Below are 18830 nucleotides of genomic sequence, written 5' to 3'. Positions count from 1 at the left end.
AGCTCGGTTTTAGAAAGCTCACTTTTTATTTAGCGTTACTTGTCAAAACCGAGTGAAGTTAAAAAGTGTATATTAATCCTCATAACACATGATTGAATAGTTTAAATGCTGCATTGTTTACATCCACGGTTGGTTGCATGCCAGCAGCCCTCTTCCTTCTCAAACATAGAAACTTTTCTCCATCGTGCGACAAGTTGTCAAAAATCTGCACTGTGCATAATTACTGTACATTTCCACAGATACAAAATGTGTGCAGAGAAGTGAGACCCCCCCTTTGGTGCTAGAGACACGCAGACCCTAACATTTAGGGCCTGTGTCCACTATCTGTGTTTTTTTACACTGGCAGCGCCCACAACCTCAATTTCAGAGTGATTTAACCAGCGCTCACTGTTGCTAGGTTACGAAAGTTGTCTGGCGGCACTTGCACTTCCCTCAGTAGTGATTGTCCCGATCAGACAGAGCGCATTTTGCAGGCTGTAAAACGCGAACACACCACACTGCCTTTTCTGTTGAAGCCTACTTACTGTTGTTAAGGCAACCACCAAATCATTAGCTGTCTTTAACCTTACCGTCTGTTCCCATTTATTTTGGCTAGCTAAAATACTTAAAGTAACAATCTCGAACTTGCATTTGCAGTATATCGTAATTTTATGGACTGGGTGTCTGTGGCGACATTTGCGGAAAATATCACAAGCAGCGCCCAGTTAGGGACGTGTTTTCCATCACCCAGCAGTGGTTGGTCTGTCAGAGAGGGTAGGCGGAGCTAAGTGGCTGCTTTTCCGCTCTCTGTAAGTGTTGCGAGTAAACAGTAATCTACTATGGCTGAACAAACAAAGAAAAGATCGATGACTACAGATACAACTTCAAAAATAAGTGAAAATCCAAAGAAAAAGAAACAAATTCGACGCTCAGATGAAGGCAAATTGTCTAAAAAGGAAAGCAAGGAAAATCAAGTGTTCAAACCATGACAAAGGGAGTCAGCCATAGACATCTGGTTAAATTGGGAAGAGTGCGCTTATAATTATTGATTGTTGCAACTGGGAGGTTGGACCTTTAGCTGTTTGTTCAATAGATTAGTTATATCTGCATTAAAAAATGGACAGGCAGAGGGCACTGGCTGAGAGGCTGTTTCCAAATACATTAAACATGGAAACAGAGATCCGTGTGGGCACATGAGACCCTCAGAAAGAGGAAAGATCACAGCGATAGTAAACTTGATGTTGTCACCCCCACAGAAGGCCCGCCTTTCCATTCATCCGATTGGACAATAAGAAAGAACTCCAATGACGTCGGGTGTTTTTCTGCTTTGAGTTGAAGTTTTTTCAACTTGAGGTGCTCAGAGCGTTTCCTCAAAAATGTGAGGCGCACAGAGCAGAAATAAGTGAGGCGCAAAAAGCTTCCCTCTCATTGAAAACAAGTACAAAAAAGCCACCCCCAGCTGCTAAAACGTGCTCTGTCTGGGCTGTTTTAAATTGCTCTGTATATCTGTTTGATATTTCCTTTAATTCAAGAAAACATCAAAACTATGGAAAGGAATCGTGTCCTAGCATTAGCAAAAAGTTGAACTATTTTAAACTGAGGGCGCAGCGACAAAAAACAGCTGGTGCTGAGGGCATTTTTTGCGCTGAGGACGCTGAGCGCTGAAAAGGCTGAACTGCATTGGTTTTGTATAGAAAAGAAGCGCGGCCAGCGCAAAAAATGCCGTTAGTGGACACAGGCCCTTACTGTCAAAGTGATGTAGGCTATATATGAAAAGGCTACTTGTTATAATTGAAAGTGTGAACGTGCTGTTATAAAGTTACAGGCTGTAGTTTGGTGTATACAAGGCAGTGCTACACTTAAAATATGACCAATTCTACTGTTGTACTGTATCAGAGCAGAGAGTTGTGTTTATTTAGAAAAATGACAGAAATGTATGTTTGAGTTACATGTTGTTGATAGGCAGCAACAGCACCGCCATTTGTGAAAAAAGAAAACATCCATGTGTGAAATAATGTCTTTAAAAACTCCTCTATACTGATGTTTTATCAGCCACCTTACTGCACGTTTACCTCAGACAATCTCTCTGTAAAAGGCTTCAGTGAAGTCTGATAAAAAACCTTTGACGGCGTCTCCGTGAGGACTTTCTAACAACACCGCACAGCGCTCACCAGCAGTCAGATACCTGCGAGGGTCACTCTCCTGTAAGAAAAACAACTTCATTAAAACCAACAAACATCGTTTGTTCGCCTCTCCTCATCCAGCGAGCCATGACCATTTTGTGAGCCGACCCTTTGATTCAAGTTTTCCGAAAGCCTTCTAACACAATCGCTCCTCGTTTGAACATAGTCTGTGTCTACTCTTGGGTGAGCCATACATATGCATGAGCTGCTGTTTTACACACACTTGATGCTCCGCCACGCTCTCTCTGCACTCTAACAAGCAGCTTTTCTTCAAGTGTTTAGTCATCGTTAAAACATTCATTTGCAGCATAACGCTGCATGAAATCCTGTTAAGACACATTAGTTAAACAATCTTTAAACATTTATTTATCAGTATGGCCGACCAACCTTTGATGACGATCCTAATTTATGTGATATCTCTGAGGGTAAACCGAGCGAAAAAACGCTTACACATGTATTTAATGGTAAAATAGTGGTTACTTTGCTTTCTGCTCGAACATTTTTTATGGAATAAATGTATTTACTTCTGTAGATATGAGGAAATGCATTTCTATACGTCCTCAATAAGGGAGTGTTTGTTGAATAGTGGGAAGTATTGACCCCTATGTAAACTGTCTTTAATGTATTTATATTTTATCATTTTCTTGCAAGAAAATAATGAAATATACTGTATGTATATATATATATATATATATATATATATATATATACGTATATATGTATACGTTATATATAAACAGTCCTCAAAAAGGGACCGTGGAAAAATTATCAGGTCGTTCACAAGTGGGAAGTATTGACCTCTTTGTAAACAGGCTTTGATGTATTTATATTTCATCATTTTCTTGCAAGAAATAATGACATATTTAAAAAAAATAGTCCTCGATAAGGGACCGTGGAAAAATTATCAGGTCATTCAAAAGTGGGAAGTATTGACCCCTTTGTAAACTGTCTTTAAATATTTATATTTGATCATTTTCTTGCGAGATTAGATTTTTAGATTTAGGTTTTGTTTTTCAAAATGAGACGTAAGATTAAAGCAATAATTTTCAAACAGTCCCTAAGGGTTTTTGTTTTATCTGTAGTTCTGAACCCTAATCCTTTTCTATGGTCATTATGTGTAATTTAAATAATATTTTTGATTTTTACTGCATACCTGGTGACAAAGATGTATGATACACTTTCTGAACACTCTCTGTATAATAGTAATAAAACATAAGTAGGACAAAGGAATGCTCATTGCCTGTTGGTCCACGCCAGAGATTGTGAATCATCGTCTCAAATGTAATGGCACCATAACGCTGACACGAGCTGAGAAACGACGCTAATTCCCCCAGAGGATGCTTTAATCTACCCCCTCTTCACCCCCTCCTTACCCGGAGCAGGAAAGCAGCTACAAAACACTGTAGGCACTGTGACCAAGATACATTTCACTAAAAAACTGAGCAGAGTAAGAAAAAAAAAAACATCATGTCATTGTGTTTAGAGTCCCGTCTCGCTCATGTGCAGTTAACAGAGAGTCTTTTGGTCTCTCAGTGAGGTAAGAGGTGCTGTATGATTGGGCTCATTGTTAGGCAGCCTCGGGAGAATCATTTATCCTTTACTCAGCCAGGCAATGCACGGAAACATTTACATATCTCCTGGAGAAGCCTGTGATGTCAGTGCATCCATCTCCCCTCCTCAGCTGAAGCTTTTCATCTGTAAGGCTTTGAAGGTCCGTTACACGTCCTTAATGTCCTCACACACTGTCAGCCTGCCAGGTTTGGACACAGGACCATCAATCGTCCACACCCTAAATGTTGAGCAATTCTAAGTTCAAAGGTGGTTAAAGGTCGCCGCTCTGGGGTTCAGGTCTGGCATCCTGGTTGCGGCTGCGGCCCAGTCTTGGAAAGCGGGATGAAGTTTTAGACCGCGGCGTCTTGGCTCCACCGTCGTTGGCCTGAGGAGTGTCTCTGGAAGAGAGAAAAGAAGAAAGAAACAGAAAAGAGATGTGAACTTTAAATGAACATCTGGTGGAATTAATCACCCATTTTTATTCAAACAAACAACTGATGCTGCATCTGGAAACCTCAATGCATCATTTCCTTTCTGTCAGAGGACTTTTTATAGGAAACAGTCAAAACAGCAAATTAGGAAGATTTAGTGAACAAAACAAAAGAATAAATCCTACTTATTCTACATTAATTGCCAAGATAGAGAAGTAAAATGTAAATGGATCAAATTCAGATTAAAATTGTACTTTTCGCAAGGCTGTGGGTGGGAGCGGGTCGTATTCTTGGCGGTTCAATCCCTGGCTTTTGCAGTGCATGTGTAGGAAGTGATTGGGCAAGACACTGAACCCCAAATTGATTCCATAGGAATGGTTATCAGCGTGTGAATGTTATCAGGTAAGTACTCATGGGCAGCCTGGCAACTCTGCCTTTAGTGTATCAATGTGTGTGTGTGAAAGGGTGAATGCTGACATGTACTGTAAAGTGCTTTGAGTGGTCTGAAGAGTAGACTAGCGCCATACAAGTGCAGTCCATTTAAACAGCAGCCATTTTCTTCTGATATTACTCACATGTGTGAAGCTCGAATGCTGTGATAATGTCTCACTGCTGTGTTACAGGCTGTTAACCTTGTAAATATTTGAAATCCGACAAATCATAATAATTTAACTACTTTTGAATTGGTCAGCAATTGAAAAGTTGGACATCAGGATGTCAAATTTCAAGTTTAAACAACATTAATAAGCCACTATCAGACATCACTATCATGCTAGCTAATACCGTTAGCAAGGAAGTACAAATGCCTATTTCTATTTGATAGTTTAAGAGGATATAATTGTATGTGTATATTTATGGCTAATGTTAGCTAACACTGATGTTAGCTAGAAACAGTAACAGTAACAAAACAGAAGAAACAGTAGTATAAGTAATGTTAGCTAGGACGTTTATGAACTCTAAAATTAGCTTTTGTGTGATGCTAATGTGTTATAAAGTATGTTGTTCAATCTTGAAATAGGCCCCGATGTCCCTCTGGATCTAGTTTATTTTCAGTTGCTGATATATCAGGAAGCAAAATGATAAAGATCGTCCCTTTCTGGACTTAAGTGAAATACAGTGATCCAACTATTACAACACGGTTTGAGCTTTCCACCCTGAGCTTGATGTTAAAGGAGTGTGTCGTTAGTTTAGGCAGAGGTTGATAAAGGCAAACCTCTTACTACAACTTATTTTATCAGTTTTAGCTAGCTGCCATTTTCCCACCTGCTGTAATGTTATTTCTTGTTTTCAGGAGCGAGCCTCAAGTGGCCACTCGAGGAACTGCAGTTTTCGCACTTCCACATTGGCTTCATTTTTCAACACCGGAGGTTGCCGCTTGGTTAGTTCTCGAAACACCCTAATGATTACAGATTTTTTGAATGTACATTTACAGAGCGCTTATAAATTCTGATATTTTTTCTCTTATGTTCTGATTTTATAGAGGCTCAAACAAGACACCGGCCTGCAAACTCTCTCAACAATAAGCACTGCTCTTACTACAGCCTGAACTCTGCTTTAACACAGCTTGACAGGCCTTTATGTTACATTCGCTAAGTTAATTAGAAAACTGCCATCTAAATCTTTGTTTTTGCCTTTATATAGCCAGATGAAATCCATTTTACAGTTTAGCCACTGTCCTTGTAGATATTCTATTACATCAAAAACCTTTTTTGTCACCCAAAGTGAATTAATTCATATTAATCTGTGATTTATGATGAAGTCTGCTTGCTTTAGAGGAAAATATCTGGGCTACTTGGTGACACCACTGGCCCAGTTACCCTGACGACCGTCTTGACATCATGTGAACCCCTGATCCCCGGGTCTTATCTGATAACCACGAGGATGAATGAGAGGCACTTGTCAAAGGAAGGAAATGAAAAGCAGAGAGTGAAAGGCTGGAGTTACACGCTGTCTCATTGTGTTCTTCTGAAGCACGTCTTCAGTGAGACACTGACCTCCCACCTGCTGCTTGTGTTGCTGTAGATATTCTGCAATAGCAACGCTGAGTTTGAGGGCTTTTTGTCAAAGGAGTTTTTAAAATAATATTCAATATTGTGAAGGGACGGGGGGCGTTAAACTGTGTGCAGAGGTAGAAGTAACAACAAACAAATACTTTATCGCCGTATTTAAGTAGAGTTTTAAGCTGTCTCTACGTCACGTCAGCGACAACTTTTACTACGTGCATTTTAACACAAATATGTTTACTTTCTATACATTTTTAAAGCATGCTACTTACTGTAGTTTTAATGCACTTGTAGCGATTTATGGACTATTTTACTTACTAAGAAATCAATGAGACATTAACACAAAGAAAAGATTCCTTGGCAGATCCATCTGTGCATATCATAACAGACTGACAGAACATAGCAATAAGGAAGCAAGCCAAACAAGACGAGAGAAAACTTAAAGAGAGAACTTGTAGCGACATGGATAAAAGTGAACCAGCCAACATCTCTGATGACTTGGAGCTGATTCAGAGAAGAACAATCCCATCCAAATCATTTGCACATTGGCGCATATTGTTTATTTTTATTATAAAGTTAATGTGTTGTTCCGAATATAAGATAACCCTGATTATAAGACGACCCACTTTTCAAGATTATTAAAATAAGATTTTTTCGAAATACTTTTTGAGGACCAAATTTGTTTTATAAAGAAAATAATTTTATTATTCTTTAAAATAAAATCAATATCTTTCACATCAAATTGTCATATTTAAATGAAAATAAATGCCTTTTAGAAATTCAATAAATTATGATCCATCAAAGTCAGGTCTATTTATAGAGCAGCATCACCGTGTCTCTCCATCCTTCATCCCCCCTGGCACTGTATTTGTGAGTGATGGCTCACTTCAGTCAGGAGGGTTAGGGTTACTCTTAACCGTTTACTGTTTTATGTTTTTAACTTCAGAAAGCAGTAGTTGCAGTGCAAATAGAAATGTTGCTAGATACATACTTTCCCTCATCTGGAAGGTTGATAACTGACAATTCTGTTCTTTCTGATTTGAGGTACAATGAATGTGAGGAATGGTACATGTGAGACAGTCATTTCTAACTAAATGTGCTGAAAAATCATCATTTATGATGAGAATTTGTCAATCCGACAGTCATTTGTGGGTAATATTGCCATATTTCAAAATATAATGAGAGCAAGCCCCTAAATCTTATTTTGTTACTTTCCCATAAGTTTCAGGGAACTCCCCGCAAAATTTCATACCCATAAGCCTGTTTAGAAGACAGAAGAAGAAGGTACGTATACTTAATACTTATACTTACTATAAACGAATACTTTAATAATCCCCTAGGGGAGAGTCAAAGTCAGCACAATCAGAATCCCATGGAGAATAATGGAGAGATGTCAGAGTGAGGGGGCTGCACATGGACATGCGCCTCGAGCGGTGGGGGATTCTTTGCCTTGCTCAAGGACACCTCGACGGAGCCCAGGAAAGGAACCTGGCATCTCTCCAGCTACCAGCCCCAACCCTCCGGTTCCCAAGCCAAGTCCCTACAGACTGAGCTACAGTCTACTCCAATTATGCAATTGTAGTAGCTTCATATTGTGCATTGACATCATGTAGGCAAAAGCATCTTTCAAAAAAGGGGGGCTTTTGGGCTCCATGAGTTGGGAGTGGCCGTTATCATCTTGTGATGGCCCAACGTACGGGCTAACACAAAATAATAGTGAAAAAAAGGAAGCAGCAAACATCCTGAGGGCGGGACCTGGCTCCCAGCCTATTACATTTAAGTAGTGCTGTGTACTGTTGTGAACATATGCTGTATATTGGCATTTAAAAGTCTAGACCCCGAATAAAAGACAGCCCCACTTTTTCAGATGTATTTTGCCACCTCTGCCAGTGTCTCTTTAATGACACGCCGAAGCTGATGGAGCTGCGATTAAGGTTATCTGGGACATCTGTGTTGTTCCGTGTCAGGAGTTTGATTCCCTCTTGGACACGCATGCTTTAAATAAACACACCCATAGCGAGGTGCTCTGGCTGACAGGGTCAATGCGAGCCATATGCTTGTATGTGAAGCGGCAGGGCCTAAAAAAGCAGCAGTGAGGCTCCGTCATGTTAAAGGCGGCTGAGACACGGAGGACACAGTTACAGCACAAGTGAGGATCTGAGCTTAAATATTAAATATGGATAAAGTACGGCTGCGGCGTGTCTCTGACATAACTATCAAGATCAACTTCAGGACACGGTGTCACCGGCCAATTGGGGATCAGCCTGAATTCTGTTAACATGCTGAACATTATTCCTTCTCCTCGGGCACAAAATGTACTTTTAGCCGAGGCTCCAGCACCACTTATTCCCATATCTGCACTGCACTTGGCAAGCTCCATCAAATCCAGTCACACAATTTGAATTTGACCAAGGCTGGCTAAGTTGAGATGCTTTGGGGAGTTATATCAGCAAAAATCGCACTAAATTTGGGGCAGTGTGCGGAGTTGAAACTGCAGGCCATCTCATTTATTCATATCAAACTGGGTGAAGTAGCCAAATGTGCTAAATTAATTAGGCTTATCGATTTTTTTTCCTCCTGCTTTCAGCATGTGTTTGTCCCCCGTTTGGACATGATATTGACTCGTGCGGGATAACAACTTTCCCAGGCTCTGCTGGAACATTTATAATTTCACTGCAAAGTAGACCAATTAGAGTAAATGGGTTCACAAACATAAGCATGCATGAAAAATTGACTGAAAAGGGAGTGGAACAATAAACCATTTTCTTGCACACACACACAAACACACACAGAGCACAGAATAATCATCTAAAGCCATCGCAGTTAAAAGGTTAATTTGTCATTCTGAAAGCTCTCGACCACGAGACAAAGGTCTGTAACACTTTTTCTAAGGCAGCAGGTCAATAAGGAGAGGACTCAGACTGAGTGTGTACACAGTGTTCTGAGTCTAACCATTACAGTGTGGAGGCTGCATACTAAGTGATGGCATATTAAGGGAGACTACATCGCTGTTCACACACAGGTATGAAAATGACAGCACTTGAGTCCACATGTGGAGAGACATATTTACATATTCGTGTTGAATATGTATGGAGAACACAAATATGTTGTCTGCTTTGCTTTTACAGCCCGTCATCCTAATAAAAAGACGTTTTAATGAATGAATAATGCATGAGCATGTTTTCACTGCTGTATAATCACCTGGAAATAACAAAAGTCCTGTTTTCACTTGCTGTAGAATGAGCTCTTTATATGTAAAAAAGGAGCTGGTTCACTGAGACAGCTCAAGCGGCAACCTCTGGTGTTGAAAAATGAAGCCAATGCGGAAGTGCAAAAAACTGCAGTTCCTCAAGTGGCCACTTGAGGCTCCAGAAAACCAAGAAATAACATTACCGCAGATGTGAAAATGGCCATTTTTAGTTGTGTGGTTGAGAATTTTTTTATAACTTCTTTTGTGTTAAAGCCTGCTGGCTGTCTGCTGGATGTCAACACAGACACATCGGACCATGTCTGGCTTTCTGTGTGATTTATGAAACTATCTGGCCGTGCAAGAAGTGTTGCAGCAGTTAAATTCTAGTATTATTTTTTTAGCACTAAGTAGCAGGTATACTGTGCTCGCCACACCTGACTTGTCAGCCTGTTAACCGTTTATCATTCATTCATTTATTCGTCAGCCAGTGCATGGGAGTCGGACGTTCTCTCTTACTCAGCGCTATCTTACTGGCCGAGCGACGTCCACACATACACGCCTATTTTTCAAAATGTAGCTTTCTCTCTGCGTTTTGGTCTTTCGTCCACACACAAGCGCTCTTTTAGGTCACTGAAAACGGATCTTTAGTAAAACTCCGGCCAGGGTGAAGACTTTTAGAAACTCTGTTTCCGCTGAGACGTGTAGACGGGGGAAAACAGCGTTTTTGGCTCATGACGTCAGGCTGTGCGCCGTTATCTTCTTTGTGAGGCGTCACAAATGAGGCGACAATCCTTGCAAAATGATGGACGTGACATAAACAGTGATGCTTAACAGGTCTTTGTACATGTTTACACATATATGTACAGTTACTCGTCTACTATACTGAGGAACAAAGGCGTCGGGGTAGATTTTTTTAAGACGTTTGACTGGCCATGATTCTTCTTCTTCGTCTTTGCATGACCGTGTTATATCGCCGTCTGTTTGTGTGGCATTCTCATGACAGCGTTTGTGTTGTGCTTTTGCATTTTCATTTGGACGGGGACTTTTTACAACCATGCTTGTGTGGACGGGGTTTTTTTTGGAAATGAAGGAGGCAAAAACTCAGTTTTCAATAATACCCGTGTACGTGTAGACATGGCCTTAGTCTGATAAATAAACAACAGCAGTCAGTCACCACCACAAAAAGAATCTCCTCTGTGGGAAACGCAAAGTTAAGCTAGCTCAGTCACAAGCTAATGAATTAGCCACGGGTGAAGACAGTTTAACCGACCCCTCGCTCCTCTCAAGCGCCACCCTCTCATCCAAAAATGGTCACCAGTAAACCAAGATGGCGGCGGCCATATTCTGAACTCTGGGATTAATTTACACAGATGAGAATCTAATTGGTTAAGTCACGATGGCTACGTCCAATATTTGTATAGTCCATGGTATCAGCACCATGTTTCTAATGTAGCCAAGAAAGGACAAACCAAACTCTGGAGTGGGCCTTTAACGTCTGAGGCCACCGTAGGTTCACTTTTGTGGAGGGGGAGAGAGAGGAGATGTTAGTTAGGTGTAAACTGCAACCTCTGTGGCTTTTTTGTGACTGATGCAACTGTTGTTTTCACGCCCAGTGTTCACCTTGTAGCAATTGTAGTTACACCAGCCTGTGCACCCATGGGCGTTCTAGTCTTACAATGAGGTGTGGTCAAGTGCGTTGATTGCGCATCGCTATCTTGAGGGAAGCAACAGCTCTTCTAACCAAGAAAAACTGGTCAAAATTAAGTGGTGCTGTATTTTCCTGCTATGTAGAGGGCGCATTAGTGAGATAGTAAGATTTGCTGTCGAAGGGGGGTTAAGAAGACACTTCATATATTCTGTTACGCACACGGAGGCACCGCAGAGATACTAGTCTTCAGTTAATTATCAGTGCAATAGTCATATGTAGTCAAATGGAGTTGTTGATGTGACAGCTTGTTTCCTCCATCTCCTGACATCATTATTTTGCTTTCAGCATTGCGTGGCCGTTCCGGGCATGCCAGGAGAAGAGGTCAAACTCACTGCTACCTTCTTCCTTAATTGCTTCACCTGCTCGAGCCCTGCACAGCCCATGAATCCCAGGCTAAACCAGCACCAAGCTCTCCCTCCCTGCACTCTCACTAATAAAAGCATGTCTCGAACATCGCAACCGTGTTCTATATTTAACGGGGTTGTTATAGATAGTTGAAGTTCGTCAAACTTCATGTCTATATTCATTTAGTATTCTTTTATTTTTGTTGTGTTTTTATTTGTTTATTTCCTTGGGAATTAGTTTTGTGTTATCTTCATCTATGCAAGGCTTTTATTTGTTTTACTGAATGGCCCTCATGTGGCAGGTGGTGGTAACTATAGCGACCGGAAATCGTTGGCTCGTCCCCTTTGCTTGCAAACGATCTACTCTGTGGTATGTACAGAAAACAGCGCTGTGATTTTTTCAAATATCGCAATACTATTTTTTAAACAGCAGAGGGCGCTCTCTGCTTTTGGCTTCCCTCGTTCGACGTCATCACATTTTTTTTTGTGCGTTTGTAGCTGAATAGAGGAGTAAATAAATAGTTTAACCGTCGCAATTGTGATGTGCGCCTGTGCAATTGGTTTTCCGCGACTTATCAGCAGGAAAAGTCAATCTGATATCACTTTTGTACAGCCCGTCATCAGTGCATCAGAGTCTGTAGCTGTGTCCCAATCCAGGGGCTGCATCCTGTCTTGTCACCTGCATGCTGCTGCTGTCACACGCACTGTCGGCTAGGTTTACGCTTTCAGGGCTTTTCAGTTACGCGAGGCAGCTTTTCAGTGAGTGTATTCCCGTTATCAGCGACACCTCGCCCTGGTGTTGGTTAACGCTGTGGCCACATAAACGGACAGTCCAAGGACTGTTTACTTAGCTGCTGCACCCACTACAGGAAGTAGGAGACTTAAGCCTTCGTCTCCACCATCACCAAGCTCCTCACGCTGATTTTAACGCCGTTAGAAACGGTAGATGACATGCCGTATGAATAACACGACTGCAGCCCATAGGTCTGTTTATATTTATTATATAAAGAAACATGTTGCTCCACCTGAACTCTCTCTACTTTTATGCGGGTGTCTGAGTTGGCGGACCAAGAGTGGTAAAAGTAGGGAGAGCGATTTATACGTACAGAATGTATTTGTTCTTGTTAATTGTATAAATTAGCATTAGGGCACACTGCATTTATCATATAGGTTATTATTTCCTTTTTTTTTTTTACATCAAAAAAAATAAATAAAATAAAATGATTATTTAAATTTATATTTTTTTTAGGGCTGGGCAACGATTAAAAGTTTTAATCGCGATTAATCGCATTGTTATACGCAAAATCCAATAATGATTTCAAAAGTAGTGTATAGCACACTTTTATTTTAAATGTATTGCCATATGAACTAAAGTGCTATAACATTTGTTGTGCAAATACTTTTAGCATAAACATTTTGTTTATACAGTAGCAGTTAAATAAAATATTTAGTGTAAATCTCAACTTAAACAATGTAATTAAAGAAAATACAAAACTAAAGCTTATTGCCACTGCCAGGGCATTATTGTTATCCTGTTTGTTACAAAAAAACAAAAAAATGCCCACAAAATCTTGAGCCACAATCATACCATTAAAACAGGCAATTTCTGAGGTAACAGCAGAAACATTTTTCTGTTTTCAGGGAGCAGCATAACCACTCTATGTTCAGTACCAAATGTCCCTGTTAAAGTGAGGTACACAAAAAAAGTTCACGGCTGGGATTTACTGTGCAGGGGACTAGTCTGTAAAGTCCATGTTAATACTGCATTTACCCAGTGAGAGAAACATAGGGTGCAGGTTGTAAAGCTGTCCCTTTTGCAAACCTCTCCTTTTCATAGAGCTCGTGTATTCTTCTTGTGATGTTGTGTCTTGAGGGAGTCTCATACCTGCAGTCATTTGTTGCGATTCTGAGAACGTCTCTCGAATCAGCCTGCAGTCTGTAGCTATCCACGTCGCTATGGCATTTGTTAGCTTGTCTTGCCTTGCTTTATCTATACTTCTCCCACACGTTGCATCCAACGTAGTCTGCCGAAGCCTCCCTCCACTGTTTGTTTCGTTGAGTGATTTGCTGGCATCAACTGTGTGTACCGCATTTAGGTGATATTTTAAACTGAAAGTACTCCGGTGATACAAAAATTCAGCTTTGCAGTGGTTACAAATAACCTTGGTTCTGTCGACTCCGCCGTCTGGAAGAACTTTAAAATAAAAATGTCCATGTAAAAGTTGCACACCCTTATCCATATTTGTTTAGCCGCGAATGATTTATTTTTCCGGTTCCTGTGAGCGCCACAACATACTTTTTCAAAATAAAATCCAGTTAGCAACAGACAAATGAAAACTGTGTTAATATGCGATAAAATAATTGTCGGCGATAACAACGCGTTAACTTGCCCAGCCCTAATTTTTTTATAAATATGAGTAAATTGTATCGGTATTCTTATCGAATCGTGAGTGTATCGTTACATCCCCAGTTTATATTGTTTTTTTGTTTATTTCACGCACCGCGTTCTGAGAAAGCATTCTTAATCAATCTTATGTAAGACGGCGACTGTTCAGTGCGATGATTGTATTCCTATTCTGATGTGAAGGGGCAGAAGCCGTATGATTTATCCACGTGTTCGTCAAACAGAGCTCCGCCGTGCTGTATGGTGGACGAATAAATCTTGTGAATTGGAGAAGCTGTCGAGTGGTCCCTTCAGTCTGCTGTGATTGAGCCCAGAAACAAGGGGTTACATACAGACAGTGACGTCCACAGAGATGAATAGACTCTCCAGTGTCCATTAGCCATGCAGTAGAGAATATGTCCCTGTGACCCAACAGCAAAAATAAGCTATAATCCAGCCGTATTTCAGACAGTGGTCTGCGTTCTGCATGTAAATGGGCACAATTGAAGAAGAGGAGTTACATGAGCCGGCCTGAGCCCGGCCTGTTTATCAATAATGTCTGACATCTGCTGAGTAAATAGCAAAGCACTTGCCTGCAGGTGCAGCTGGCTTTTAAAAGAAATGAGAGATGACATTCTTAATCCGACCCCTTTCCACCTTGCCTTACCTTTCACTAAGATTGTGCACTGTTAACAATCAAACGGGGGTTGGATGCGCCCTAAATAGACTTGCACCATACGCTATGGATCATCTAAATTGGGCCCCTTGAGTCTTCAGCTGGTCTCACACGCTCTGCGCTGCTTTGAGCTGAGCGCTGACAGCATCAAAGAACCAAAGTATTAATCAAAGTATACTTTGATATTCCTTCATTGCTAAACATGATGATGAGTCCTAAAAGTGCTGAGCTCGTGTCCACAGATCCACCGACGTGACAAAGACTCTGTGATGGGAGCAATTATTTGATCCTCTGAAAACATTAGAAGTCCCCAACTCTCGCCTTTATATCTCATTTGTAAAGATCCATGTGATCAAATAGCAAATGTATGGGCATCGGTGCCTTTCTCCAACTCCTGCTAAGTTTAATGAAAGCAGTGGGAAACCGTCCAAGTGAGTTTTCTGCCAGCTCGCATCACTGCGAGCCGCTAATTAAGACAAATTCCAACCAGAGCGCTGGCATGTAATGATTCAACTTCAAGCTGATATTTAAAGGGGAGTAGTAACTTTTTTTTTTGCTTTGTAAGAGGAATCTTGTCACTGAAACGCTGCCTGTTACTCACTACAAACTATTTTCATGAGCCGTTCAGGTCAGCGCAGAATCATTAAGGAGATCCATCTGGCCTTCGAGCACCGAGCGTCTCAGCGGGAGATCTGGAGTGCCGAACGCAAATCTGTCTTCCCCCTTTTCTCTCCCTCCTTCCTCTGTCTCGTCCTCAGACCCCCAGACCAGCTTTCTTTGCCTTCAAACAGCTGCCCCCCTTCTCTTCATCTTTTTTACTAAACTGCTTCCTGTCTTTTTGTCTCTCCACAAATTCCCTCAATGCAACACAACATCCGTCATCTGAGCCTCTCCGTCTTTATATAGGCTTTGCCATTGTGTTGATAAATTACCAGCGACAAAAGGATAATTAGCCGCACACAGAAAAAGTTAAATACTTTACAGCCTGCAAGAATAGTGAAAATATTAGTGTGTGATTATAGATTCAATAGGTAATGTTTACAGTAATTACAGCGGAAATGGGACGAGGAAATAAACAGTACGCTGAAGCTAACATGTTAGCTAAAGTTAATTAGTTTTTCATGGTCTATTTTTGTCAAAGGCCTGTTTTCTTTCCTTCTAGCTATTATCTGAGACTTGTCCTCATTTAATGCATTTATGGTATGCTATCTTTTCATTATTTGGATCAGTCACGGTTGTTACATAACCAAGCGATGTATGTATGCTTCATATTCAGAGCCAGAGACAGCCTTGTGCATCCTTCCCCACGTTCCTTCCCATCCCACTCCACAAGTTAATGACCACACTAATCAGGCTTTCATCCCTCGCTGAAGTCCAACACGAGCCCGAACGTGCCGGCTGAAACAGGCAGTCACCGAGTCCAGATTAGACGGCAACATCATGTTAAACCATTAAACATCGTGACATCGCTGGCAGGCCTGCCAGCAGCGCTGGGAGGAAACTAGAGCATACTGTACGTGGAGGTGCTGATTGGTGTTGATCCCATGTCGGCTGTAATTCCATTATGTAATGTAAGGGATCAGTAGAGTAAGAGACAGACCTGCATGTGTAGGTAAAAGTCTCTTATGATCAACGTCAGCTGTCAAAATAAGGCTTCATTAAATGCAGGAATCTCAGGCTCTGTACATGTAGCATGATGTGATGCTAATGAGAGCTTTAAAGCTAACCATCTCAGAGGGGAGTTTTTGACAGCAGAGGATTAAACAGATTAAAAGATTCTTCTTCTAAAAGATTTTCTTCTGTTTATATTGTTATTCCACGTTTATCTTTTTAATAAGTGTAAATTTGGCACTGTATCGTCATTGGATACGCCTTTGTTACTTTGATAATGTGACACATTGTGTTATTTCTACTGTACCTTTATTTGGGAGGCAAAAAAGCTGTCTGAACCTGCAAGATGCCGTCTCTCATTTAAAGAACTCATTTAAGAAACTGAACACCGACGCTCAGGGAGGGCAGAACAGTATTTCATCATTTTAGAATTTTAATCTCATCTTAAAGAGCAGCTCCAGTCATGTTTTAAGACATATAAAATGCTCTGCTTGAAATAATAAATTGTGTCTTATATGTTTGTTCTGCTTTATTTGTTTAATTACCTTGTAAGAATCCTTCCAAGGCATCTCCTCTTTCTCCCTCATTAAAAAATCCTGAATCTGCATAGGCCCCGCCCACTATGCCAACGGCCCCCTCCGTCGCGAAAACAAAACACGTCTCTGCCATCATTTAGCGGCAACTTGGTGAAACGTAGCTAGCTTGAAATGTAGTAATTAGTAGTAGTGCGTTAATGTAGCGTCACTCTGTCCATTAACGGGATTGGCTCCTTAGGTTTGTGATGTCACAAACCCTGCCAATCTGAAAATGTGTTGTTCAGCCTGTTCTTGGTACACTGCAGTTTAAAAGCAGACAGGCCCAGCCATGGAGATGATGTTGTCCCTGATGTGTCTTGTAGCACATGAAGAACCCCACATGGAAATGTTTACAAGGTTAAACACTTCATTTACTCTGGATGGGGGGTCTTTAAGATGATTATAAAGCACTTTATGACTCTGACAAGAAAACTGCTTTTTCAATAAAGGTTATTATTATTCTAAACTTTAATAACAACATCAGCTTTTCCCACCACCAAGTACATGAGAGTCTCACTGGGATAAAAGTCAGGACTAACAGATATATAAACAGGTGTTCACAATCCCAAACACGTTCAGTAACTGTTAAAGAATAGATGAACCTGTGGATGATGACATCTTAAACTTGGAATATGAGCAGAAGAAAGAAAAGTCAGACTCTGCTGTCTTGACACTGTAATATTTCATGCCATTCACAGTCGTGCAATAGAAAGGTTTCTATTTCAGGTGGAGAGATGAGAGAGAGGTGAGATTATCAAGCCTCTGAGGGCAGAATAAATAATAAGCCTGTGCTTTGGATGAGGTCTATGTTCTCTCATTCTACCGGACTAATGCCTCAGGAGACCTACCAACATGGTTTATTGATTTTTTTAATGATGTTAATGGGGATACTTGCTTGCTTTTTAAAATGTAATTTCTTAATAAATCAATTAAGTCGTTCCCAGCAATGAAGGGATTCTCCGGTCTCGTTCATCCTGAAAATGTGTCATCAGCTACGGCAATTGAAAACACCTGTAAACGTCTGCAGAGCAGCTAACGATCTGTTGCTCCTGCTCCTGTTTGCATGTTGAATTCCTGGAACACATCTGTCAAAGCTCCCTAATGTGGAGGTTTGACAGATCCTACACTTTATTTGCATGGAAACCCCTTCAATTTTTTTTCTCATCTCTAGATTACTTAAGTTGGTCTAAACCAAGAATCTCTCTTTTACTTGGACTTGTGTTCAGATCAAAAGCGAAGAGAATATTTGAGCGTGGGATCATTTAGGTGTATTCAGATCAAAAGTTTTAAAGCAAATTTGCCCCTCCAGTTATGTCGGTAAAATAAAAGCCGTCATTTCTTGGTTCATCACTTCACTCAGAGGAGATTTCTCTGATGGAAGCAAACTATCAGCGTTCTATTTCAAAAGGAGGAGTGCCTGTTCACCTGTTTCCGATCAGTCTGTCATACAGAGAATGCACTCTGGCTTGCAACAGCGGTATGTTGTCTGCTGTCTGCTTTTAAACCGCAGTGTACCAAGGACAGGCTGAACAACACGTATGCATATCATATCGTGTAATCCATAGACTGTATAAAAAGAAGGACGACATATCAACTCACTACTGACTACAAACGTTAACGTTACTACTACTAACACCTTACCAGCTGACTGATAACGTAGTCGCGCCGTTGCGTTTCTAACAGTTAGGTTGTAACAAGAAAAAAAAAATGTAAAAAAAAAAATGCAATTAACGCAGCTGTGTTTACTTCCTGTGGCAATTCCTGTGAGTGTTACTAATTTATCGACTTTCTCGCGTGTGTCAGACCCTCTTGGCAACTCTTTCCCAAAAAGCGACTCGCAACAAATTTAGCGTCTTTTTCAGACCAGTGAAATGTATTATATTGTAATTAATTCCCATGTATGCTGCTCAGAGTAATCGCAGTTCACGCCTCCTCTGCCAACAGCAGTTGCTCTCTCTCCTCTCGTCCCGTGCGCAGCAGCACTGCGCAGGCAGTCAGGGGCGCGGCTGGCCCGGGGCTGCGGGCAGGAAGAGGACAGCGGCCAATCGGGCAGCTCGCTCACCGCAGCAGTGCTGTGACAACCGCCACACCGAACCATCCTGGCTAAAGTTGGATAAGGACAATGATGGTTTTGAAATTCAACTGGCACTTATAGGCCTCGGTTTAGTTATTATTTCTTTGACGACATAAGTCTCA

General features: G+C 41.1%; 1 protein-coding gene across 1 annotated transcript in view; it reads right to left on the bottom strand.

The window, feature by feature from the left end:
- Nucleotides 1-1660: 1660 nt before the first annotated feature.
- The window catches only part of snx29 (sorting nexin 29), a 194254-nt gene continuing 177084 nt past the window's right edge, over nt 1661-18830 (bottom strand). The window contains exon 21 of the mRNA XM_069665100.1: nt 1661-4111. Within this exon, the coding sequence (XP_069521201.1) occupies nt 3985-4111 (127 nt within the window). The 3' untranslated portion in view covers nt 1661-3984. The remainder of the gene's footprint in view (nt 4112-18830) is intronic.

The sequence above is a fragment of the Semicossyphus pulcher genome, unplaced genomic scaffold (assembly GCF_022749685.1).
Source record: "Semicossyphus pulcher isolate SPU_LCO1_2020_fin unplaced genomic scaffold, fSemPul1.0.p SCAF_16, whole genome shotgun sequence".
Taxonomy (NCBI): domain Eukaryota; kingdom Metazoa; phylum Chordata; class Actinopteri; order Labriformes; family Labridae; genus Semicossyphus; species Semicossyphus pulcher.
This window is presented reverse-complemented; position numbering and strand designations above follow the sequence as displayed.